Source organism: Saimiri boliviensis, chromosome 4 (genome assembly GCF_048565385.1).
Source record: "Saimiri boliviensis isolate mSaiBol1 chromosome 4, mSaiBol1.pri, whole genome shotgun sequence".
Taxonomy (NCBI): Eukaryota; Metazoa; Chordata; class Mammalia; order Primates; family Cebidae; genus Saimiri; species Saimiri boliviensis.
This window is the reverse complement of record NC_133452.1, coordinates 122182319-122209481: the sequence shown is the minus strand read 5'-3', so window position 1 is coordinate 122209481 and position 27163 is coordinate 122182319. Positions and strand designations below refer to the sequence as shown.

Sequence of the window (27163 nt, the reverse complement as noted above, 5' to 3'; positions counted from 1 at the left end):
AGGCAAATAACACCTCTTGCCTACAGAGAAAACTTATGTAAACAGGTTTTTCTCTTCAGGACCCTCTAAAAGAATCTTGGGATTGCCTAGGGGTTCCCAGGCTGTACCCGCCCTTAAGGTTATAAAAACAGTAACAATTATTGTCATTAAGAAATTAAGAAATCGAGAAACTGGCCAATAAAAAAGTAGAAGAAAAGTTAAAAATAAGGAGAGAAAAAAGAGACAATAAATGTTAATTCAAATCATGTAATGTTTGAAATATAAATATCTAAATATCTATAAACTGATCTATCTGTATGAGTGTAAATTTTTCTCTATGTATGAGTTTCTTAATAACTCTATTTTGCCTTCTGAATGCTATTCTAATTAGTAATATTTTTCAGAAAAAAAAGAAACAGAGATATTTTGAGCAAAATACTCTGACAAGTAAATGTTTAAAATTTATAAATATGTGATTAATGAAACCCAGTTAGCTTATTTTTCAAATAAATTGCTAACCACTTTATGCTATTATTAAATCATTTTTTGAGTGAAAAATACTTGATTGTTGTTGGTTCATATATATATATATATATATGTATGTATATGTGAAAGTAGAAATTATAAAAGAAGAAAAAGTGACATCCTGGTAATGAGTATAAAATATAGAGTTAAGTTTAAATTTTATTTTGAAAATAACCAATAAAGCACAGAATTAGAACAACTTTGTAAATTTTTTAAAATTAAATGAACTGAATAACTTACCTTTAAAGTACCATTTTCAATAAACAATTGAATAAAAAATCCATCTACTAAATTTGAGTCTTCCTTGAAATAGAGCAGGAGTCCATAGGAGCCGAAGGTCTGGAATTCTAGGGAGATGTTACTTTGTGGATTTAAAAGCACATTCTGAAATTCTAGATAGGAATCTCCATGATAACGAACACAGCTGAAATCTGTGGAGTCAGAAAGAACATACAATTTAGGTTGAAATAAATACTCAATACTTAGGTTTCACATTATTAACATAGCCTATGTTTTCTGGATGGCTCAAATGTGACTCTTCCCTGCCTCTTTCAAGCTCAGGCACTTATTTCCTTTGGAATACTCATAGCGATTGTATCATGACTTCTTTGTATTTGATGGCTTCATGACAAACCTCACTGTAAGGCAAGGAAGTCAAGATGATTACTCTTCAACACTGCTTTTACTTAGATTTTATGTTACAGGTTAACGGAAAAAAGGTGTATTTTCTAAATACATACTTATTTGTTCTTTATATAAGATATTGATACAAAATTATGATCAACATTAATAATTTGATTAGGGAGGTTTGTGGGGAAGTGATAGAGATTATTGAGAAGCAGAGAAATTTTTAACCTTTTGTATCAACACTCTAAATTATATGAGCTTCTTAACAACTCTCCCTCAACTTCTGAATGATATTCTAATTAGCTGTAGTGTTTCAGCAAAAAATGACACTTTGAGCAAAATACTCCACAATTTTCTTAAATTTATAAATATGTGATTAATAAAACTAAGTTATCTTGCTTTTGAGTAAGTTGTTAACTACTTTATATTAAATCTTTTTTTTGCTTGATAAATATTGGATTGATTGCTGTTGGCTAATGATTCCTGAAACAAATGATTTGAATATCATCTTTCTTCCTGTTCCTTTTTTATTTTGCTATTTTCATGACCTCCCCAATACAAGCTTTCATTCTCTTTTAAAACTTTCCAATTATGTATAACTACTAGAAAATGTTATTTATAAAACAATGTGAGTTTTAGTTTGCTATTATAGGATAATATTTGTTTTTGAATCTGTCCTTTCAAAGTTCAAGAAATTTTATATCCTAAGTGTGCTATCTTTATTTGGAAATTTTAATGAAGCTTTAGAATTACTCATTTTGCTACATTTTCCTTCTTTTAACAATTTCTAAAGAAATAATCAGCTAAACCTCAAACTAATTTTTTTAACTAGAAATAACAAGGTTTAAAATACTGACAGGAAACATTTGTACTTTATAGACATAAAAGTGTGTGTGTGTGTGTGTGTGTGTGTGTGTGTGTGTAATCAAGGACTGACTTCATTAGTGAAGGACAGCTTAATGATTGAAAAAAATAACAATGTCCTTTCAATTTTGACATTCTAATTTTTTCAGTTGTTAAATGATAGGGAATTTTTTTCCCTTGCCGAGTTTCAACGGTGATATTAAAAGAATAATACAGTAACATTTTAAACAAGAAAGTGTTTTAAAGATTTCAGGCATTTATTTTAACTAATTGAGAATGAAGTCATATATCAGTTTGATTTAAAGTTCCAAGTTGTGAAAGAGCATAAAATATTTTCAAAAACTAACATTACAACAAAAATCCAATACTGATAAAATTAAAACAAACAACTACATACAGGAGTTCTTCAAAAAGTTCACATAAATTGTGTTTTATTTAAAAACTATGGATGAATTTCACTCATCATGACATGTCTGAACAGAAACTATTTTGAGTTACTACGAAGAATAAGACATTTTTTTGCAAAGAGCCCCTATCAGAGCAACATGAATTCTGCTGAAATTGAAGCAAGAACAAATATCAAATTTATGATGAAGCTTGGGTATCAGAATGGTAAAAATCACTGAAGCTTTACAAAAATTTATTGGAACAATACTCAAAAGAAATTCACAGTTTACAAGTGTATAACTTGTCTTAAGAAGGGACAAGACTATGTTGAAGATGAAGTCCTTAGTGGTTGACCATCCACATCAATTTGCAAGGGAAAATTTAATCATATTCATGCCTTAATTGAAGAGGACCAATAATTAATAGTAAAAACAATAGCCAATACCATAGACATCTCAACTGGTTCAGGTTACACAACTCTGAATGGAAAATTAAAGTTAAGCAAACTTTCCACTCAGGGGTATCAAAACTGTGTGCCCAGATCAGCTGTAGACTAGAAGAGAGATTTCAACTGAAATTATAAACAAATAAGATCAAGATCTTTAAGTATGTCTTTGAAGAGTTGTAACAGGAGATGAAACATAGCTCCACTAGTATGATATTGAAGACAAAGTACAATCAAAGCAATGGCTATTCAGAGGTGTATGTGGTCCAGTCAGATCAAAAGTGGACCAGTTAAAATCAAACACCATTGATATGGTCTGGCTCTGTGCTCCCATTCAAATATCATCTTGTAACTCCCACATTTCCTATGTGTTGTGGGAGGGACCCAGTGGGAGATGACTGAATCATGGAATGGGCTTTTCCCATGCTGTTCTTGTGATAGTGTATGGTTCTCACGAGATCTGATGGTTTAAAAAACAGGAGTTGCCCTGCTCAAGCCCTCTCTGCCTGCTGCCATCCACGTAAGACATGACTGCTCTTCCTTGCCTTCCACCATGATTGTGAGGCCTACCCAGCCATGTGGGACTGTAAGTCCAATAAACCTTTTTCTTTTGTAAATTGCCTAGTCTCCATTATGTCCTTAACAGCAGCATGAAAACGGACTAATACAGTCATGAAAAAAGTTTTTTGGTGGATGCTCAAGACATTTTTCTTTTTGACTTTCTAAAGGGCCAAAGAAGGATAACATGTCTCTCTTTAATATTAGAGTATTTTAAGAAAGTTAGCCAAAGCTTTAGCAAAAAAATGCCCAGGAAAGTTTCACCAGAGAGTACTCCTCCACCATGACAATGCTCCTGCTTATTCTTCTCATGAAATGAGAAGTAATTTTGATAGTTTCAATGGGAAATCATTAGGCATCCACCTTACAGTTCTGATTTGCCTCCTTCTGACTTCTTTCTTTTTTCTAATCTTTAAAAAATGTGTAAAGGGCATCTATTTTTCTTCAGTTAATAATGTACAAAAGGCTGCAGTGACATGGGTAAAGTCCCAAGACACTCATTTCCTTAGAGATGAACTAAATGTCTGGTATCATTGCTTACAGAAATATGTTGACCTTGATGAGGTTTATCCTGATAAATAAAGCTTATTTTTAAAATGTTTAATTTCACTTCTCACAACGTTTTGAAGTCTTTTCATATTATTTTATAGAAATATATTGCCTGACAATAGGTAACTCAAGAATTCCTTAATATTATTAAGATATGTGTTTTATAGACTAAATTAAAAAAATTGGTGGCTTTTGCATTATGTGACTAATTTTCTGGATAGAAACCCACATAGGCACTCAATTAGAAAGTACTTGAGAGTATGTTGGGTTTATCATTCTATTCCAACAACCTAGCACAATACCTGATTTTGTTAAGCATGTGGAAGCACATACTATAGCTTGGATATTTGTCCCATCCAAATCTCACATTGAAATGTAAACTCCAATGTTGGAGGTGGGGCCTAATGGAAGGTGTTTGGATCATGAGGGCTGATCCTTCATGAATGGCTTGGTGTAATCCTTGCAGTAATGAGTGAGTTCTCACTCAGAGTTCACATGAGATACTGCTGTTTAAAAGAGTGTGGTACCTCCTCTCTCTCTATTTCCTCTCTTGCCATGTGATACCTTGCCTTTCAATTCACCTCCACCATGATTCCTGAGGGCCTCACCAGAAGCCAAGCAGACGATGGGGCCATGCTGGTACAGCCTGCGGAACCATGAACCAATTAAACCTCTTTCTTTTATAAATTACCCAGCCTTAGGTCTCGATAGCAATCAAAAAACAGGTGAACACACTATCTAATGGAAAATATAAATGCTTTTGTTTAAATGTGCTTGGAAAATTATACAGTTAAATATAGATTTTTAGTCGGGAAGATATTTTGCATAGTGTCCTCAATCATATTTGTGGTGTTTTATATTCAAATACGTAAGTAAATATTTTATTTTATACTTCCTTCAGCAAAAATTTTAAACAGATGTGAATAATGGTTATAGCAAGCATGAAACAGTTTTGTGAAGAAAAGATAAATACAGAGATTATTTTCAGCAATAATGGGCTAAAGGAAAATAATAATTCTATATATTTTTATTACATATAATTAAATAATAAATTTTTACATTTACCTTCCTAAATAGAGGAATCTTTATCTGAATTGTATGGATGCATATTGTGACTATACATATAATTTTGTATGCTTTTGGTACAAATAACCAGAAATGCCAATTCTAAATAGCTTCTGCAATGAAGAAATGAAATAGCTTACATAAAAGGAAGTTCAAGAATAGGGTGGGTTTCCTGATGGATGTGTGTTTATGTAAAAGCTTAACTGACTTCTCATAAAAGACCTAAATTACTTCTGTCTTTCTACTCTGATATTCACAAGCTGAGCTTTAATATGAGACTTTCTTTCCTCATGATTCCAATGTGATGGGCATCACTCAGTTTCCAATACTGTGCTTCTGTCATAAGAGGAAGAAAGAACTGTCTCAAGTTAAAGTGAACCTTTCCTAGAAGTTAACTGGCTGTATCTGGGTGATGAATGAAGCCCTCTGCTGGAGATGAGGATGGGGTCAGCTCCCACTGAGAGCTATAGACAGGAGTTCACAATGGGCGAAACTGGTATTCTTTTAGGAGGAAAACCTCAACATCAAATTCCAGTATTTCTCCAAATTCATGAATTATTTCTGGGCTAATATCTAACTGTCAAGAGACTTAAGATGCAGAATTACATGTGTAGGGTGAAGATGTTAACTTTCATCTTCAACTTTGTCTGTTTCTCTTTTCATATAGTAGCTCTTGCCTTTATATCTAGAAATTTATATTGAGTTTATGGATGAGTCTAGCCACTTAAAAATTTACTTGAAACGTGGTTGTTGATAGATGGGTAGTTGCCAGTTTTTTCTTTTTTTTACACGTAATAATTTTTTAATGTACATTATTAGCCACTCCCATTGCATGACAAGGAAACATAAAAGCTGTCTAAGAGAAAAATCAGGAATCAATGACCCTTCCCCCTCTACTGCAACAAAGAGAGGTTTTTAAATAGAATAGAAAAAATAATAGAATATATATATTTTAGAATAAATAATAGAGACTGTGAAGTATATGTGTGTGTGTATATATATATATATATATATATATATACAAAACAACATAAACGAGTATAAAATTTCTCTTAAATTATGAACATTTACTTGAACACCACATATTCCTTTTAATAAAAGAAATATATATACTTTAAAGTGTAAAAGAATCTTAGCTTGGGACTTTTTTCTGGCTTTGTTTGTTTTGGTTAGCAGATCATAAAATTCTGTATCAGTTTTTAGTAACCAAATTTTTTATAGTTAGTGTTTCTACATACAAGATTAAATGTTAAAGTTGAAATATTATGAGAGAATAATACTAGGATTTTTCTATAAAACTGATAGTTTGATAATTATTCTGTAGTGATTGGGTAGCTTAAGTAAAGATATATATTTTTTAGCTCCATATCTGGTCATTATTGCCTATATAGTATAATCCTTAAGTAATTGCTCCAAGAAAGAGTATTGCTCTCTGCAGTATGTAGCATTAAATAAATGTTAGAGAATATTTTTGCACCCAGAATGTAGTATGACCCTTTTTCCAGGTTTCTTGAAAGCAATATCTAAGAAATAATAATGGAAGTTTATAATGTATGTGCAACTTTTTCTTTCAAATGGAGTGTTATTTTGAAAAAACATTTTATGTATGACACTTAAATATAATTAATATTGAAATGCTTACTGTGCTGTTTATTAAGAAAGCTGTATCACATCTTGATTCTTGATTCTAATAGTAAGAAGATCAGCAACTGTGTATTAGCTACAGATGCTGTCTAAAACTTGGGTCTCTTAGTGTTATCTCTATAAAGAGGAGCTTGAATTTTATCATTACAAAATCTCTCCATATTTAATACTTTTTACTTCTGTGTGCTACAAATTGCCTCTAATTCACCTTAAAATCCAACTTTACATAATCCATTTTAGTTGATCACAATTAGCTTAATACCCACTTACAGAGCAGGATAAGTAAGAAAATTAGCATTTATCTGTTTACTATGTGATAGGTTTATTAGGAGCTTTACACAGGCTTCTTGAAATCCTGATTTTTTTTCCCTGGCAATGTAGAGATTTATGTCATATAAAAATATTTTAAAATAAGTTATGAAGCATTTTTTCTTTAACATATTTTTGCAGATTCATTAGCACATTAACTGTAAGTCACAATTTATAATAAAGCATAATGTTTTAGAGCAAGTATTAATCATAATATGCCAAAAAATTACAAAACAGTCAACATTACTGAAATTAAAAACTAGACTACACAGTTTAAGATTTCAGAGACTCCTCAATGTGGCCAAAGGAAATATATATGCAATAGAGGCATATTATATGAAAATAGATGATTGCAAGGAAATTTCCAGGAGAACTAGTCCAGTAGTTGAATAATTTTCATTTTTCCTCTAAGTAGTCAATTGTCTTTTTGAAGGGAAGCAAAACATATATAGTCATATTTCTCTTCACCAGTAAATTGAGATAAATTAGGAAAAATATTCTTTAATAGCAACTTGTAAGGATAGGAAGTAACTTTCTAAAATAAAAATCAAATCATGACACTCCCTTGCTTAAAAACATTTTTTTGCCTGTTGCCTATGACAAAACTGTTTAGTATTCACTCTGCATAGAATCTTTCCACCCCTGCCTTTGGCCTTGCAATGCAGAATACCAATTATTCTAGGATAACATACAAAACAATCATCCTTCCTTTATTCATCTGTGTTACTAGCTCTGTCAGGCAGCGTTCTTCCATGTACATGAATCTGTTTCTGGACTCATTATCCTATTCCATTTGACAGATTGTCAACCATTAACCAATCAAACATGGAGTTAATTAGCTTTATGATGAGTTTTTTTTTTTTATAGGATAGGTCAAGTCTGGATATTGTTCTTCTTCAGGATTGTGTTGCTTTATTTTTGCCCTGTGCCCTTTAATATAAATATTGAAATCAGCTACATATGCAGGCATCCTACTAAATTGCTTAAAAAGCTCATCAGAAATTGATTTGAATTCCGCTGTTTTACAGAAAATGTGTAAGTACACTTGACCTTTGAAGATGAATCTGATCTGCGCAGGTACACTTATATGCTAACTTTTTTCAATAAATGCATTCTGTACTCCCAATTGGTAGGTTCTGTATCTGCAACCAAAGGCCCACCAAAAATGCAATATGTATACTTGTGGTATAAGAAATCTATATGTAGGGTTGGGTAGGGGACTTTTCATACAGAGAAGTTCTACTGGACTTTGTGGTGCCAACTGCACTACTCAAGTATCCACAGATTTTGGTAGTGGTGTGTGTGGGAGTTCTGGAAGCAATGCCCACCACCAAGGGATATGTAGGAATAACTCTAATTTATATCCTTGTGATACTTTATCTTCCTGTATGTGGATGTGGTGATATCTCCCTTATACAATGGTTACTAAAACATTCTTCATGTAGTTTCATAATTTCTCTTCTTAAAGAGCATGTGCTTACTTTCCTAAGTTAACTTACAGAAACCTTATTAATTTGTTGCCATTTTAAAATAGTTTATAACACCTATTTAACTCATTATATTGATGTACAGATGTACAATTCTTGTATACACTAAACAGCCTTGTTGAAATCTTCTTTTTATTTATTTATTTGTGTGTGTATGGAGACAGGGTCCTGCTATATTGTCCAGGCTGATGTTGAATTCCTGGGCTCAGGCAATCCTCCTTTATTTTTAATAATATTATGTCATTTTTGAATAATAAAACCTTTCTAATTCTTAAAATAGTTTATTAGTTTATTGCTTTGCCTAGAACCTTCAGAAATAACATTGAACTGAAACAATGTCAATAAGATTCCTTTTCTTGTTTTGATTTTTTTGGTAAGACTTTCAAGCTTTAACATTTGAGTTTAAAGTTATCTGTTCTTTTGTTTTATTAATTATTATTTTGCTTTAAGTTCTCAGATATATGTGGAGAACATGCAGGTTACATAGGTATACATGTAACATGGTGGTTTGCTGCACCTATCAACTCTTCATCTAGATTTTAAGCCCTGCATGCATTAGGTATTTGTCCTAATGCTCTCCCTCCCCTTGACCCCTACCCTCAACAGGCCCCAGTGTGTGATGTTCCCGTCCCTGTGCCCATGTGTTCAACTCCCACTTATGAGTGAGAACACGTGGCGTTCGGTTTTCTATTCCTGTGTTAGTTTACATTTATGGGATACTGAAGAAATCTTTTAACCTCCTTGAGTCTTTCAGTTTTTTCATCAATACCATGTCAATGAGAGGGTTGCTGTGCTATGCTACATAAGAACATTAGATATTAGAATTTGTTTCAGTTTATATTTACAGAAGACCATTATTCTTGTTATGAAATAGAAAGTTTCTGCCACAAAAATTTCATTTATAAAGTGAGTTTCTTTTGCAGGCATGTACTCGAAATTTTTCTGAGGCATGTATTTGGAAAAGTCTGAATCACATGTCATTATCATATTAAACAGATCTAGAAGGAGCCCTAAGGATTCCACTGTGGTACATAAAGGGCTTTCATTTCCCATTATTATAAAAGCAGCTTACATTTTTACCTGTTTCATTGTTAAGGCTTTAAATTTTACTTATGAGAATAATGCATGTTACATTGTCCTTTGCTCTTCACATAGCACTTTTACATACATTACCTAATTGAGTCTAACTTTAATCTGAAAAGTATGTAAGTCAATGACCTTTTTTGATGCAGGTATTTATTGCTATAAAGTTACCCCTTAGAATCGCTTTTGAGGTTACCCGTAAGTTTTTGTGTGCTGTGTTTTCATTTCTGTCTTAAGAAAATGTTAAACTTCTTTTCAATTTATTAACTCCATAGTTGTTTATGTATATTTATTAATTTTCCAATATTTCTTTTGTTATTCATTTCAAACTTTATATAATCACAGTCAAAAATGATACTTGATATAATGGTAATCTTCGTACATTTTTAAGACTTTTTGTGGTCTTACATATGATTTATCCCAGAGAATGCCTCATGTTTAGTTGGAAAAATAAATGTGTATTCTGTGGATGTTAAATAAAATGTTCTGTATATGTATTTAGGTCTATCTTCTCTAGAATGCATTTTATGTCTCATGATCGTTTTCTGGTTTCATGTTTGGATAATTTGATCACTGCTAAATGTTAGGCACTGAAATTGCCTACTGTTATCATATTGTAGTCTATCTCTCCCTTCAGATCTATTGATATTTCCTTTATGTGTTTAGATGTCCGGATCTTTGCTTCATATATATATATCTCTCTCTCCTCTTTATATCCTCTTGTACCGCATATATTGTTATATACCACTTTATCATTATATAGTGGCCTACTTTGTCTTTTTAAAATCATTTTTGATTTAAAATCCATTTTATCTGAAATACGTATGGCTACTCTTTCTTTTGGTTTCCATTTTTCTGAAATACCCATTTTCAGTTCTTAATTTTCAATCTATGTGTCCTTACAAGTGAATGAGTCTCTTGTAGGTAGCAGATAGTTGGGTCTTCCCCCCCGTCCCCCACTTTGTCACGCTATGTTTCTGATTGGAGAAATAACTCCATTTATATTCAAGGTAACTATTGATAGATAAGGAATTATAACTGCAGTTTTCTAGTTGTTCTGCAAATCCTTTCTTGTTGCTTTTTTATTTTTTGTGTGTGTATCTATAGGATTTTCCTTTGTGGTAACCATGAGGCTTATTATATAAAAATATTTTGTTGTTATGATAGATTATTTTAATGAATGACAATATAACTATGATCAGAAAAAACTCTCTACACTTTGACTCCATTATGCCTCACATTGTAAGTTCTTGATGTGATAAATGACATTTTCTTATATTACATATACCTTCAGAAATTATTGCACCTCTTATGTTTTTGATAGTCTTCTAAACATTTAGACCAAAGATATATTAGTGATTTATATACCACCCTTCGAGTATTAGAATATTCTGAATTTGACTGTATGCTTACTTGTACTAATGAGTTTTATACTTTTAAAAGGTTTTGCGTTGCCTATTATCTTCTTTTTTAGCTTGAAGAACTATTTTTAGCATTTAATTTAAAACAAAATCTGGTGGTAATAAACTCCCTTGGGCTTTGTGTGTCAGCAAAGTCTTTATTTCTCCTGTATTTCTGAAGGATGACTTTGATGGATATGGCAATCTTGGTTAACTGTTTTTGTTACTTTCTTCAGCACTTTGACTATACCATTCCACAATCTCCTGGCCCATAAGGTTACGACTTCAAACTCTGCAGCTAGGTGTGTTGAAACTCCCTTATATTTTACTTGCTTCTTTTCTCTTGATGCTCTTAGCATCCTCTCATTGTCTTTTTTTTTTTTCTCTCTCTCATTGTCTTTGATTTGTTGACAATTTGATTATAATATATCTTCAGATAGTCTTATTTGGATTGAATCTTATTTTTTACTGGGATATTTGCATATTTCTCCAGATTGCAAAAAATATTAGTAAAAACTTACGGAGACTACTACTCTACCATCTTGTTTCACCCCTCCATGGAAATCCTCTGATCCCTGTATTTTTACGCTAAATAACCAAAGATTTGTGAAGGTAATTTGATCAAAATTATGGAAATTGGAAATGGGCTTCTATAAGGCACATATTTTTTAACACCAGTTTTATCCTGTATGAATAGGCTGTTTATTATTTTAAACATAGTCTCTGCAATACTTTTAAAAAAATACTCATTTTTAAGAGGTCCCATGTAAATCCTGATAGGAATTCTACATGGAGAGAGTGGTGTAACAATTAATGTTAGTCAATGTATAAACACTGTTCATTTACCAGTGGGTTCCAAAAATGTTTCATAAGCTAGGTTTTAAGAATTGTTTTACCATTAAACTCATAGCAAGTCTATAATAATTGGAAATTAACTTATATTTAATCTATGAGATGATTTGTATAATATTTTTCCTTTTCCTTCTGTTGTTGAATATGTAAACAATATCATAGGCTATACAGGGTTTTATAAATAGGCTAGAAGTGTATCCATTATTTAAAAGATAATTTGATGAGAAAAACATATTTCTGCAGTGAAATGAGAGTATGAGAACACTGAGGAATTCTTATTTTTTCTTAAACGTTTCATCTCTTTATTAGGGTTCTCTAAAGGGATAGAACTAATAGGATATACACATATTTGAAGGGGAGGTTATTAGGAGAACTGACTCACACTATCACAAGGTGAAGTACTGCAATGGGCAATCTGAAAACTGAGGAGCAAGGAAGCCAGTCCGAGTCCCCAAATCTCAAAAGTAGGTAAGCCAACAGTGCAGCCTTCAGTCTGTGGCTGAAGGCACAAGAGCCCCTGGCAAATCACTGGCATAAGTCCGAGAGTCCCAGACCTAAATCTTATGTTTGAGGGTAGGAAGCAGCCAGCATGGGAAAAAGATGAATGCTAGAAGACTGAGCAAGTCTGTTCATTCTACTTTCTTTTGCCTGATTTATTCTAGCCACACTGGCAGCTGATTAGATAGTGCCCATCCAGACCGAGGCTGGGTACGTCTCTCCCAGTTGACTGCCTCACATGTTAATTTCCTTTGGCAACACCCTCACAGACATATCCATGAACAATATTTTGCATCCTTCAGTTGATACTCAATATTAACCATCACATCTTCTGACCAACTAATATATATATATATATATATATATATATATATATATATATATATGAAAGACAAAAATCTAGTGATTCAGGAGATTTTTCTGTTGTGCCAGAACTTTGCTCAATAACTTTCATTCAAATTTTGGATGGAGCCCATTGTTTCAATGCTAGGTTCCTATATTTATCATTTTTTTTTTTTACTATTTAAAAGATTCAATTTTCCAAGTAGAAGATTGGTGATAACAAAATATGTTAAAAATATATTGAATGAGAAACTTTGTCATTTCAATGTACATTATAATATACTATGGCACAAATGTGGATAAATATTAAGTAGTTATATCTTAAGTAGTTATGTCATATTATATAGGTTTCAGAAGCCATTAGATTTATGCCATAATGATTATTCATAATACATTGGAAAATTAAGGATTTAAGAAGATCTAAAAGTTGATCACTGATGTGCGTTATCTGTATAATCTCTAGTGAAACAAAATGCAAATGCTACACTCGGTACTATTCCCATGTGCAACATAATCAAATAATCTGTCTCAACAATATATGTTACAACTAACACAAATTAGAAAATCTCATTCCTAATTTTCCAGATACGTTACTGCTTATTTGAGGCAATGGTTAGAGAGTCAAATAGATTCCCTATGCTTAAAAAAGTGAACAATTCTTTACTCATATATGATTAGATAAAATCATATATGCTTTGTATTTATTAATCTAATAACTTTTATTAAGTATATTTTATTTCACAATCTATCACTTTGCTTCAAAAATGCCTATAGTCTAATGGTCTTCCTGAAGCTGTCTTGGAAATCAACTTTAATTCTTCTTAAGGTTCAAACTTTCTGACAGTTAGGAGGAATAGAGGTGTCAACAGTGATTTTCCATATTTAACCTAATTTCTAGCAATCAGCTTTTAATCAAATGTAATTTTCAACTCTTCCTCTGATTTTTCAACATTGTAAAAAATTCAGCACTGATTTCTACTATCAACTAGCAGCTGGCTGTAGAGGAGGGTACAGAAGAAAAACAAATTCATGTTTCTCAAAATATGGGGAAATAGGTACACCAAGACTATGCAGATAAAAAAGTACATATATTGTGCATACACACACTCACACACACACACACACACACACATATATATATATGTATATATATATATATATATATATATATATATATATATATATATACATAAGACACAAGCACAAGGCAATCCTTAATATTACTCACTGATGGGAGTGGTTCCTGCAGGTGAACATTTTCCCTCAGGCAATGCTGGAGTTTGGACATTTAATGTAAGAAGATTTACATTGAAAATAGCTGCCTGTTGAAAACTCTAAGAAGGCTTACTGACCACTAACATTTTAGTATGCCTTTTGGTTATCTATAAGTCTATGATTGAAATAAGTTAAGGCATTAACCACATAAAAATGTTATTTTCCCTCAATTATTTGCATTACGTGACATTCTTTCAAACCATTAGTCTTTTGGATTTTATTGTGGAGAAAGAAAATGAGAGAGGATTTCACACACACACACACACATATACATATACACACACATTCAGGGAGGGCGGGATTAGGAGAAATGAGTAGCAGGAGTTTATATATGGTAACAATCTTGTGGAAGCATTAATGAAAGATTGAAGAACAAATACATTAAATATGGATTTTGTGTTCTTTAGACACATTTAAAAATATTTTGCCTTATTTTCTTTATATTCCAGTTACCATGGACATTCCAGTGGTTTAATAGAAATGCACATTTACATTACCGAAAGCTGATCAAGAGCAATCATTTTAACAATAGGAATATTGGATCTTTGCTCAGAAGACCTAGTTTGAATGTGGACTAATTACTTTATAGTTGTGTAAATTTTGGAAGCATGATAATATGTCTGTATAAAAATTATCATTTTAAAATATTCTCAATGTGATAATTTTGGCAAGTGGTTAACTGGGATATTTTTACTGGGATATTTGCATATTTCTCCAGGTCACTAAAAATATTAGTAAAAACTTACAGAGATTACTAATCTACCATCTTGTTTTGAAAATTAATTTTATTTTGATTTTTGGAGAAATAATTTGTAACTCGTCCTATTCAATAAAAAGGCTAAGTTGTTCCTTTGTTTAAAAAAAAAAAAAAGCAATAAATTTCCCTTCTAGAAACTTACAGATATTTTACATCACTTATCTATGTCATACTTGTAAATGAATGGACAGAAAATAAAACATTTAAGAAGTAACAATTTGTGTTTAAAATGCTTTCAAATGTGTTAATTATTACAGTTTCTCAAAACTGTAACAAGCACTTAATATTTCTATTTTTTCTGTTATAAGAAACCTACTTCACAATTTTATTGAGGAATAATTTTATACTGTAACTTAAAATAAATCCTTTTAGAGTTGTGTAAGATACAGATGTATAGACTAAATTTAATTTAACTTGGATGACATAATGCTCAGAGTACAAATTGCAATCAAAATGGGAAATTTAAAACTCAGCATTTAATTAAGAAAATATCTTGTACAAATTTGAAACTTCTCGTCATCTGGATGTCCTTGTACATCTCACTGGGCTCAGTGGGTTATGCAGAACACTTTGACATATTAAGGTTAAAAATTAGTCTGATTTTATTCAAAGACTGCTGGATATGTCAGCATATAGACGGTTTGGTGAAAAATGTATCAGCGTGAAAACATTTAACTAGTGGAATTTTTATTTCACTTTTACTCACCCTTCTAGTCATCTCCTGCTACCACTTCCTGAGGCTTTTGTAGGTGCTGTGCTATAAATCATCATGCTTTACCACTTTTTTCACTGCCAATTTCAGTTTCCAAATTCTCAGATCTCCTAAGTCTGTTACTTCTTGTTTAACTGTTTTTTTTTTTTTTTTAGCTTCCAAGATTTTGTCTGTTTTCTCCTTTTGTTTTATTCTAAGAGTTGCTAGCTTTAACAAATATTTGACTCATCATTTGTGGGATTTCAGTAGGGAGTACACATAAATCTATGTAAAATAATTCATTATCTTCAACCGGGATGCCAATTTTTATTATTTTATATCTTTCACTTAAAAAGCTATCAAAATTCTTTTCTACTTCACTAAAGAATTGCTTTCAAATACAGCTAATTCTCAGCTTTAATCATAAAGGCACATTCAATATATGTGTAGACTGTGCCTCCCATATCAGGATTAGATTGCAACTCCGATCACTGGTTTGTAAAAAATGTAAGTTTATAAATAGATTCTAGGCGTATAGTCAGCTTTCCTTCTAGTGAAACATTCTGCATTATGACACATTGTACTACTTGTCATCTAAATCTACAAATATTAGTTAAGCCTTTGCTGCCTTCAGGTTGATCCTTACATTCTAGAATTACCTTCGAATAATAATTTTCAGTCCAGAGCTTTATATAATATGGTAAAACCAATGGGAGACTTTGAATATTTCTGATATTTGAAGTTTCAATTACTGAAAGTTGGGGAATAGTGAAAATAATGCAATTAGATGCATAACAGTGAAAAATATAAGAAAAAAGAAGAGATTATGCTTTACTCTATAAGCATGTCACTGTGAATGTAGAGCCAAATAAATGAAATCAAAAATGAAAAAGGACACACTACAAATTATACCACAGAAATACAAAGGATCATAAGAGATACCAAATAAGAGGATTGAATCAGTAATAAAATGTTTCTTATCAAAGAAAATCCCTGCTAATTGCTTCACTGCTAAATTTGCTAAAAATTTAATGAACAAATACCAATTCTTATCGAACTCATTCAGAATATTAAAGAGGAGGGAATAATTGGCATTGACACTTCTTAGGTCAGGAACAAGATGAGGAAGCTTTGTATTTAACATAATCCTGGAAATCCAAGCCAAAGCAATTAGCATAGAAAAAAAGACAAAAAGCATCAAAATTGGAAAAGAAATAGTTAAATTGTCCCTGTTTACAAACAACATAATCTTTTATATGGATACACTAAAGACTCAAATAAAAAGACCATTAGAACTAACAAATTCAGCAAAGTTGCAAAATACAAAATCAACAAAAATTAGTCATGTCTCTATATACTAACAACAACAAACTATACAACGAAGAGGCCAAGATAACTGGGTTATATAACAAATGTTTCCCACTATGTTCTTTTATATAGAGAACAGATTATTATTAAACTTATATAAATAACTACATTACTATAACAATAAGAAGTACTAATAATTTCTGAATTCTAGAAAGAAAAATTATTTCATCTTGGTTCACAAATGTATACAACTAAATGTAAACTACAGCTACCTTAAAATAAAAAAATGTTTTATTAAATCTGGAAAACAAATCATTAAAGAAGTAGCAATGTTTTAAATAGAACTATCATTTAAAAATAAAACAAAAAATAATTCAAGAGAAAAATTCCTGTTACAAAATAAATAAGTGAATATCTAAATAACTAAATAAGTAAAATACTTAGAAGTAAATTTAATAAAAGAGGTAAAAGACCTGTACATTCAAAACAGCACTGATGAAATATACTGAAGAATACACAAATAAAGGAAACAATATCCTTTGTTCATATATTTGAAGAGTAAACATTGCTTAAACGTCCATACTACTCAAAGTGATCTACAGATTCAATGCAATCCTTGTCAAAATCTCAATAACATTCTTTACACAAATAGATAAAAAATTCAAAAATTTTTTGTGACCACAAAATAATCCTGACTAGCCAAAGCAAGCTTCATCAAAAAGAACAAAGGTAGAGGCAGCATATTGCTTGAGCTCAAAATCTATTACCAAGCTATAATAATCAAAACAGCATGAAACTGGCAAAAAACACACACACAGTCCAAGGGAACAAAACATAGAGTCCAGAAACAAATATATTTATTTAAAGCCAATTAATTTTGGCAAAGACGCCAAAAAAAGGATGATATCTTTTATAAATGGTGTTGAGTAAAGTAGTTACTCACATGCAGACTAATAAAATTAAACCTTTACATCACACCATGTAATTAAATAAACTCAAAAGATTAAAGACATAAACGTAAGACCTGAAACTGTAACATTAGTTGAAGAAAACTTTTTGAGAAAGAATTTCATGACATTGGTCTGAGGAAAGATTTTTTTGGATGTGACCCAAAAGCACAGGTAATAAAAGGGAAAAAATAGACAACTGTGATTACATTAATGTAAAAATCTTCTGCACAGGCAAGGAAATAATCACCATAGTGCAAAAACAAGCTGGAGAACTGGAGAAAATATTTGCAAACCATACATCTGTTAAAAGATTAGTATCTAAAATACTGAAGAAATGGAAACAACTCAATAGCAAGAACACAAATATTCCAACTCTAATAATGAGTAAAGGGTGCGAATAGACTCTTCTTAAAAGAAAACACACAAATAGCCAACATTATCTGAAAAGAATACTCAAGATCACTAATCAGTAGAGAAATATAAATAGAAACCACAATGAAATACTACCTCCTGTCAGTTAGAATGGTTATTATCTAAAAGATGAAAGATAACAAGTATTAAATAAGATGTGGCAAAAGGGGACACTTGAATATCGTTGGTAGGAATGTAAATTAGAACAGCCATTATGGGAAATGGTATTAGGTTTCTCAAGAAAATAAAAAAGAGCATTATCATATAATCTAGCAATCCCACTCCTGGGAATACATCCAAAGGTCATCAAATGATATGTCAAAATGATATCTGCACCTCAATGTTTACTGCAGCATTATTTGTAATAGCTATTTATAAAATCTATCTAAATGTCCATCAATGGATGAATGGATAAAGAAAAGGTAGTATATATACAAAATGGAATACTATACAGGCTTAAAAAAGAAAGAACTCCTGTCATTTGCAATACAAAAGAGGAAATTGGGGAGCACCATGGAAAATGAATTAGCCAGGCACAGAAAGACAAATACAACATGATCTCACTTATATGTGGAGTCTAAATATGTTGAACTCATAAGAAACAGAAAGTAGAATGTTGGTTAACAGGGACTGGAGAGGAGGTTGAGAAGATGTTCGTCCAAGGATATAAAATTTCAATTAGAAGGAGTAAGTTAAAGATACCTATTGTAGCCGGGCGCGGTGGCTCAAGCCTGTAATCCCAGCACTTTGGGAGGCTGAGGCGGGTGGATCACGAGGTCAAGAGATCGAGACCATCCTGGTCAACATGGTGAAACCCCGTCTCTACTAAAGATACAAAAAAATTAGCTGGGCATGGTGGCATGTGCCTGTAATCCCAGCTACTCAGGAGGCTGAGGCAGGAGAATTGCTTGAACCCAGGAGGCGGAGGTTGCAGTGAGCCGAGATCGAGCCATTGCACTCCAGCCTGGGTAACAAGAGCGAAACTCCATCTCAAAAAAAAAAAAAAAAAAAGAAAAAAAGATACCTATTGTATGAAATGGTGACCCTAGTTAATAACAATATATTAATATATTCTTGAAAAATTATGAACGGAGTATAATTTAAGAGTTACTACCACATTAATTGATATGTATGTGAGGTAATGTATATGTTGATTGGCTTGATTTAGTCATTTTACAATATATAGACATTTCAAAATACTATGTTGTACATGATATATACAGTTTGTATCATGTAAAATAATACATTTAATTTAAAATTCTAAAAAAGTCTGTTAATCTGAAGACAATACAAAAAATAAAGGAAAGAAAAGGTAGCAACAGCAAGAAGACTTCTGTATAACATGCGACTGACAGAAGATAGGTATTAACCAGTACAAACAGACAAACTAAAACTTCTATAGTCTAATGAGAAAAAAAAATTAATACAGTCAGATAAGTGTGTAAAAGTCTTAGGAAAACTCTTCTTGAAAGGGGAAATGCAAATTTCTAATACATGGGACAAACTGCTGATATTTATTGGTATTCAGGGAATACAATTACTGTGATTAAGAATTTTTTAAATAACCAACTTATTGGTAAAAATTTTACAGTCTGAAAATTTCAGGTGTTTCCAAGATTATAAAATAGCTAGAACAGTTATATAATGTAAGTAGGGCTAGAAATAGATGATGGCATTTGAAAAACTGATTTGACATCATTAAGAAAAATTTAATGTTTTTACCCTCTACGATCTAGCAAGTCCACTTGCATGCTTACAAAGAAACTCTTGCTTATATGTACTAGGAAGCATGCATAATTCATCAATGTGGTAAATTCTGATGAGTAAAATATTGATCAAAAAGAATAATTACGGCCTGGAGATCGATCAGCTTAGCCTGCCACAGTTGGTATCTGCGCACAACATGTGCAGGAACCTGTGGGCAGGCCCACCCTGCTTATTACCACCACTGCAGACAGTCATGCACACATTCTGGGAACATGAGAATGGGCCTGCTCTCCCACCATCGCTGCTTGTGTGCATTGTTTGTGAGCTAGGTATAGGCCTTCCCTGAACACTGCTACCAGTATATAGAAGCATCACCCAGAGGAACAAGGAAGTGCTCACCCCATTCACCAATGGCACCTGTATGCACCTTCTGGGGACCAAGGGATCAGCTACCCAGCTTGCTACCGCCACTACTGGCACTCACCTGTATATGCCACCCAAGGAACCTGGGGATTTGCCTGCCCAGCCTGTTAATGCCACTGCTGGCACCTGTATGTGCCACTCAGGGGCTTGAGGGTTGGCCAACATCTGCTACTACCACCATTAATAACATGTATATTACCTGGGGGTTGAGGGACTAATTCATGCCCTCAACTCATCACTCTCACTGTCAGAACCCAAGCAAGCTGCCCGGAGACCCGAGAACCAACCTGCCCAGACCTAACAATACCAGTACCCACATCACCACCAGTAGCCCAAAGATCAACATATTCAGCTTGTTGCCATCATTACTGGTGTCCAAGGACTGGACTTCCTGGCATCCTCATTTCCAACAAAGCCTTGTCACAGCCTCCATTAACAAACACAGTCTAAGCTACTGAGGAACTGACACCACTGCCACTGATTACAGCTAAAGAGCTCACATGGCGATTACATTACTGCGTCTACTTAGAACCAAAGTCATGCCTTGCCTGAACAACACTATAAATACATCTTTAGGAACTGTCTTTCCTTATGAACACCAACCTAAACAATTGGAAGAAGTGATTGTTTCATGTTTCTTGTGTCTGTACATTGATACCTTCAATGACACACAGTTATCAATGTACAGACACAAGAAACACGAAAAAACAAAAAAAATATGACAACTCCAAAGGAACACAGTAATTATCTCCCTTTTTTATAACTTTTAAGTTCAGGGTACACACACAAGTTTGTTATACAGGTAAATTGCGTGTCACAGGAATCTGGTGTACAGATTATTTAATCACACAGGTAATAGTCCCCAATATATATTTTTTGATCCTTACCCTCCTCCTAACCTCCACCTTCAAGTAGGCCCTGGTGTCTGTTGTTCCTTTCTTTGTGTCCAAATGTACTCAATGTTTAGCTCCCATTTACAAGTGAGAACATGTGGTATTTGGTTCTCTGTTCCTGAGTTAGTTTGCTTAGAATAATGGCTTCCAATTTCAACTATGTTGCTGTAAAGGACATGTTCTTATTTTTCCATGGCTGTGCAGTATTCCACAGTGCATACATATCATGTCTTCTTTATCCAGTCTGCCACTGAGGAGCATTCAGCTTTATTCTCTGTCTTGGCTATTGTAAATAGTGCTTTAGTGAACACACATGTGCATGTGTCTTTTTGGTAGGATGATTTATACTCCTTTGGGCATATACCCAATACTGGGATTGCTGGGTTGAATGGTAATTCTGTTTTAAGGTTTTTGAGAAATTGCCAAAATGCTTTCCACAATGGCTCAAATAATTTACATTCCCAGCAGCAGTGTATAAGTTTTTCTTTTTTCCTGCAACCTCTCAAGTAATAGTTATTTTTTGACTTTTTAATAATAGCCATTTTGACTGGTGTAGGATGGTATCTCATTGTAGTTTTGATTTTCATTTTTATAATAATTTCTACTGAGCAATTCTAATAATAAGACTCCAGAAATTCTGAAAAAATAATTAGAAAGAATGATATTAAAGAAATCATGAGATACCACAGAATGCAGATAAACAATACAAAAAGAACCAGGAAAACAGTTGAGAAGCTGAATGAGAAATTAAAAAACAAAATAAGTAGAGATTATTTTAAAAGAACCAAATAGACATCCTAAAATTGAATGATGCAGTGAATTAAACGAAAAATAAAATCTTCAATCACAGACTACATTAAGAGTGTCCAATCTTTTGACTTCCCTAGGTTACACTGGAAGAAGAATTGTCCTGGGTCACACATAAAATACACTAACACTAATGATAGCTGATAAGTTAAAAAGAAATCTTGAAAAGTCTCATAACATTTTAATAAAGTTTATGAATTTGTGTTGGGCCATATCCTAAGCCATCCTGGGCTGCATATAGCCCATGGCTGCTGTTGGACAAACTCAGACTAGATTAAGCAGAAGAAAGAGTTTACGAATTTGAAGATAAGTCTTTTATACTAACATTGACAAAAAAGAAGAAAAAAAAGAAAGCTGAAGAATGAAAAAAAGCTAACAGAACATATGGGACACCATGAAGAGAACAAATATTTGAATTTTGAGAATTTTAGGAGATGAGTTGGATAAAGGCATAGAAAACCTATTTAACAAAATTATAGCTTAAAATCTCCCCAAGTCTTCCAAGAGATATAGACATCCAAACACAAGAAGCTTAAGGATCCCCACATACGCTCAACCCAAAAAAGTCTTCTTCAAGGGACATTATTGCCATACTGTCCAAAATCAAAGACAAAGGAAGAAGTGTTGTATAAACATAAAGATAAAAAAAGCGTCAAGTCACATAAGGCTAGCAGAGACTGGGATGATATATTTAATGTAATAAAAGAAAAAAATTCTGCAGGTAAAGAATATTGTATGAACAAGATAAGTATGCCCACATTCCTTACTCTTATTTAACACAGTATTAGAATTTTTAACTAGATCAGGCAAGAATAAAAAATAAAAGCCATCTAGATTGGAAAAGAGGAAGTCAAACTCTCTTTTTCTGCAGATGATATAATTGTATATAAAGAAAAGCCTAAAGACGACACCGAAAGACACCTAGAATTGATTTTAAAAATCAGTAAAGCATAGATACAAAATCAATATACAAAACCAACAGTGTTTCTACACACTAATAACAAAGAAGCTGAAAACGTAATCAAGAAAATAATCCCATTCACAATAGCTACAAAAAATACCTAGAAATAAATTTAACCAAGGAGTTAAAAGACCTCTATAAGGGAAACAACAAAACATGGATGAAATAAATTGAAGGGGCCACAAGCAAATGGAAGGATACTTAATGCTTATGGATCAGAAGAATATTTTTTACATGACCATAATTCCCAAAGCAGTCTACAGAGTCAATGCAATCTGTATCACAATACCAGTGACATTCTTCACATAACTTAAAAAACAAACAAACAAACAACACTAGAATTTATATGGAATTCCAAGACTCCGAATACGGAGCAAAAGAACAAAGCTGGAAGCATCACACTCTCTAATGGGGAAGATGAGCGATATTGGCTAATATGTACAGACATAGTATTATATTGAAGACATAAGTTCAAGCCTTCAATAGCACAGTAAGGTGACTGCAGTTAACAATTTATTTTATATTTCAAAATAGCTAGAAGAGAAAACTGAAATGTTCCCAACTCACAAAGAAAATATTTGAGGTGACAGATATCCTAAATACCTTAATTTCATCATTACACATTGTACACATGTATTACAATATCAGAGATTTCCGGTTTGCTTTATAGTGATTCTGGAAATGTACTATAGCTTACTACACAAAAATGCACTATAAAATGGAAAGACTAAATATAAATACAAGTCATATATAGCTGCAAGATTTAGGTGTCCATAAGCCTTCACATCTGGTGATCCTGCTAATGCAGGCCAAGTAAATATGGTCCTGCTGCTATCACTGCCATTTTTATCCTTTTGTTTGGTAGAGGTGAGAAGGAGCCTCTAAGGGTCAGCTCTCTCAGTTATTTGAGATGGCTCTTCATGTGGCCCATTACAGATTGATTTATTTCAGAAGTCAACATGAGAGAATTGTGTGTGGTGGTAAGAATGGAGATCAGAAGAAAAACATACAGAATCAAATTTGGTTCAACAGATTTGGCGTATTTCTAAAACCAACTGTTTCCCCCTCATCTTCACTTGAAAGAAACGTATGCAACCACCTTCAGGATGTCAAACTCAGGTTTTGATTTTGTGAAAAATACAAAATATAACTTTAAGTCTGTTTGCTCATCAATTTAATGAGGAATTTGAGAAAACATGTAAATATTTCACCAGTAAAATTTAGCAAAATGATTATCTCAACAGAAGACATTTAAATATGATATATGCACATCAAAAAATAGATGCAAAGTACTTCTCAAATACCAATTTACATCCTGATACTTATTCATAAAAAATAGCACTCAGGTGTGTTTAGATGAGACCTAATACAAAGAAGACAAAGGAAGACAAAAGAAGTAGCTAAATATCACTGCAATGACATCCTTTAATAATCCCACACATAGTACTCCTTAGTTGTAAAGCATACTTTTGTAAAGGAATTCAACTAAAAACACTTTCATATCCCATGCAAGATCAAAGAGCATATTTTTACTAACTGATATGAGTTAAACTTGTAATACGAATCCTGCAATTTTGCCATGAGAAATTACTATTTTTCAGCCTGAACTTTCATTTATTTCAATGAAAAAAATATCATGTTTATGATAGTTACTATCCAGCATTTATTAGTCAACTTATTAGGAAACCAATGAAGATGTAGAAGAAAATTAGAAGTTTCTGAAATAAGAGAAAGATACATGTGTAATTTAATAAAACTCTGGGGATATTTGTTTTCTTATACCTTTATATATTTGGGAACATTATGAGTTGAAATATAGAAGTCTAAGTTTAATCAGTAACAGTCATGCTGTGTTCTTTATTAGGTTAAAGAATACAGAAAATTTAGTGGCATGTTAATTTTATGGCATTTATCTTAATGTGAAATATTTACCCAATGATGTAGAACAAAAATATTATTACAATACTTTAATATGAATAAATAGAAATAATGGTAATTGGTATGCATAAATCACTCCGCAGTCAGTACCAAACGACACACCTAAGACTAATGAATAAAAAATTTGCTAACATGACCTTTTTGGAGTTTATGATTACAGCAACAGCGTGGAAATCTTAATGTCACTTACAAAGCAAATATTAGTAAATAACAAATATAATCATTTAAGTTAAATTTCAACAAAAAGAGTAAATAAAAGACCATGTGTCTATTTCCAAATTAAAAATTTGTTTTCACTACCTTTTGATACATGTCAGAATGACAGAAACTATTAATTATGTAATCAGTGCGACAAAGGGTCACAACCAGAAAGAAAGGGGATCTCTGGGACTCCCACTTTGGGCCCATGAATCGACAACCAGAAGGGGTCTCACATAGTGTCTGTTGTCAACAAGATTTTAGATAAGACTGTGTAGACCACCTATGGGTACATGACTTAGTTACTGGGTTCAGAAAAATTTTGTGCTGGAAAAGTAAAACTAAACCCATGAATAACCTTTTGTTTCAGAATATTCTTACCAAGAAACAATTATTTGCTCATCTGGTCAAAATGAGTTTACTTATCAACAGTTGCTTTAAAACCTTAATTATGCTCATTAATTGTAAATTCGTATATTCCCACTTTTGTCCGTTTTTAGTTCCCCAACCTAAAAGACCCTCTTCTTTAATCATTTGAACCTTCTCTCCAGAGCCAAGTAAATATTTTATTTCTAACTTTCTCCTCTTGAGACACGGCTCACATTATGTCAATGTGGTGTTTTTTAAACCCATTATAGTGAGTTATAATAAATTTATTTTTGTTCATTAATGGATACTGATTGCTTCAGTGACTTCTATATATAAATTTATAATTTGTTCATCTAAGGCCAGCATAAATCTTCAATGATGTTTTCCTATTATTAAAATATAATGAAATTACACATACATGATACCATGGGGGGTTACTTCCCTGTTTTAGAATCAGAGTCACTAGGAAACAGCACATATATTTTCTATTAACATATACTCAGCCTTCATTTTTCTTTGTCCATATAGATTATTGTTTAGAATCACAGAATGAATATGAAAGAACACTTTAAAAGCAACTTTTAAGTCCATTTGGCATCCTAGAAGCTTATTAAGTTAATCATAAATTTGCATACTCTAGATGACGGGCACCACAGGTCTTAACTTTTCAATTCCTGTTATTAATATTGACAGCCACCATGAATTAGTAGTTTATCAGAAGTGATTTGATGTGGTAAATTTTCATGTATTGTAGACTATTTCACAAACCTGCATCAGAAGAAGGTCTTTGTTAAGAAGCAGCATGGTAAGTACTCAAGGTGAACAATGCAGTATATTTCTTAAACAATCTTTGTATTCAGAAAGCCTAAGTTCAATTTGCCAATCTGTGAGACTTTGGGTAATTTACTGAAACTTCAGTTTTCCTCAACTACAAAATAATACAGCATTTGTGTTGTTTCAATGGTACATCTCACTTACGTTCTTTCTCTTTTTGGCTACTATAAAGGAGAGGAAACACATCATTCAGGAAAATGGATAGCCACATTTTCTTTCAAGCTGAGCTGTTTCTCGTGGGTTTCTTGACATGAGGCAATGGCGAACAGGAAATATAGGCGAGAAAACATAAATTTACAAATATCTTTCTGTTTTATTTTACATTATAATTAAGTCAGCAGTACACTATCAGGTTTGAATTACTAAAGACATTTTTGTGTTCACAAGTTCTTATAACTCTTTCCCAATGTCTCTTCTTAATTTGACAAGTTTTCTCATGTGGTATATATTACCTGAAAATAATATGTTACATTTTTCCAATATACTGTATTTCTGCCTCTCATTACACTCCACAAATAGTGTCTACTGTATAGTTTCCTCTGAATATTAAATGAGAAGAAAAAATACTGAGTGCTTAACACAGTTCCTGGCACATAGTAAACATTTAATACCAGACAAATACCATAATGATTAGGTTCTCCGCCCAATGCTGCCACTTAGCAGTCCAGCTCTATTAAACAAGTCAGTTAAACACCCAAAGCCTTAACTTCTTCTTTTTTAAAATGGGGAAAAGAACAAAAAGCATCATTTAATTTGCAAGATTGTTGTATTAAAAACATTACTGTTCTGATTTTTTTTTTTTTTTAAAGAGACAAAGTCTGTGTTGACCAGGGGCTGAAGTGCAGTGGCATGTTCATAGTCCACTGTAACCTCGAACTCCTGGGCTCAAGCTATCTTCCCACCTTGGCCTCCCAAGTAGCTAAGACTACAGGTACCTGCCTCCATGCCCAATTAATTTTTTAAAATAATTTGTTTAGAAATAATGTCTTGCTATATTGTCTAGGCTGGTCTGTAACTACTGGCCTCA

General features: G+C 32.5%; 1 protein-coding gene across 1 annotated transcript in view; it reads right to left on the bottom strand.

The window, feature by feature from the left end:
* Nucleotides 1-27163, bottom strand: part of LOC141579921 (protein eyes shut homolog) — a 535064-nt gene that overhangs the window by 348572 nt on the left and 159329 nt on the right. Inside the window, exon 4 of the mRNA XM_039467768.2 lies at nt 745-935. Coding sequence (XP_039323702.2) covers nt 745-935 — 191 coding nt within the window. The remainder of the gene's footprint in view (nt 1-744; nt 936-27163) is intronic.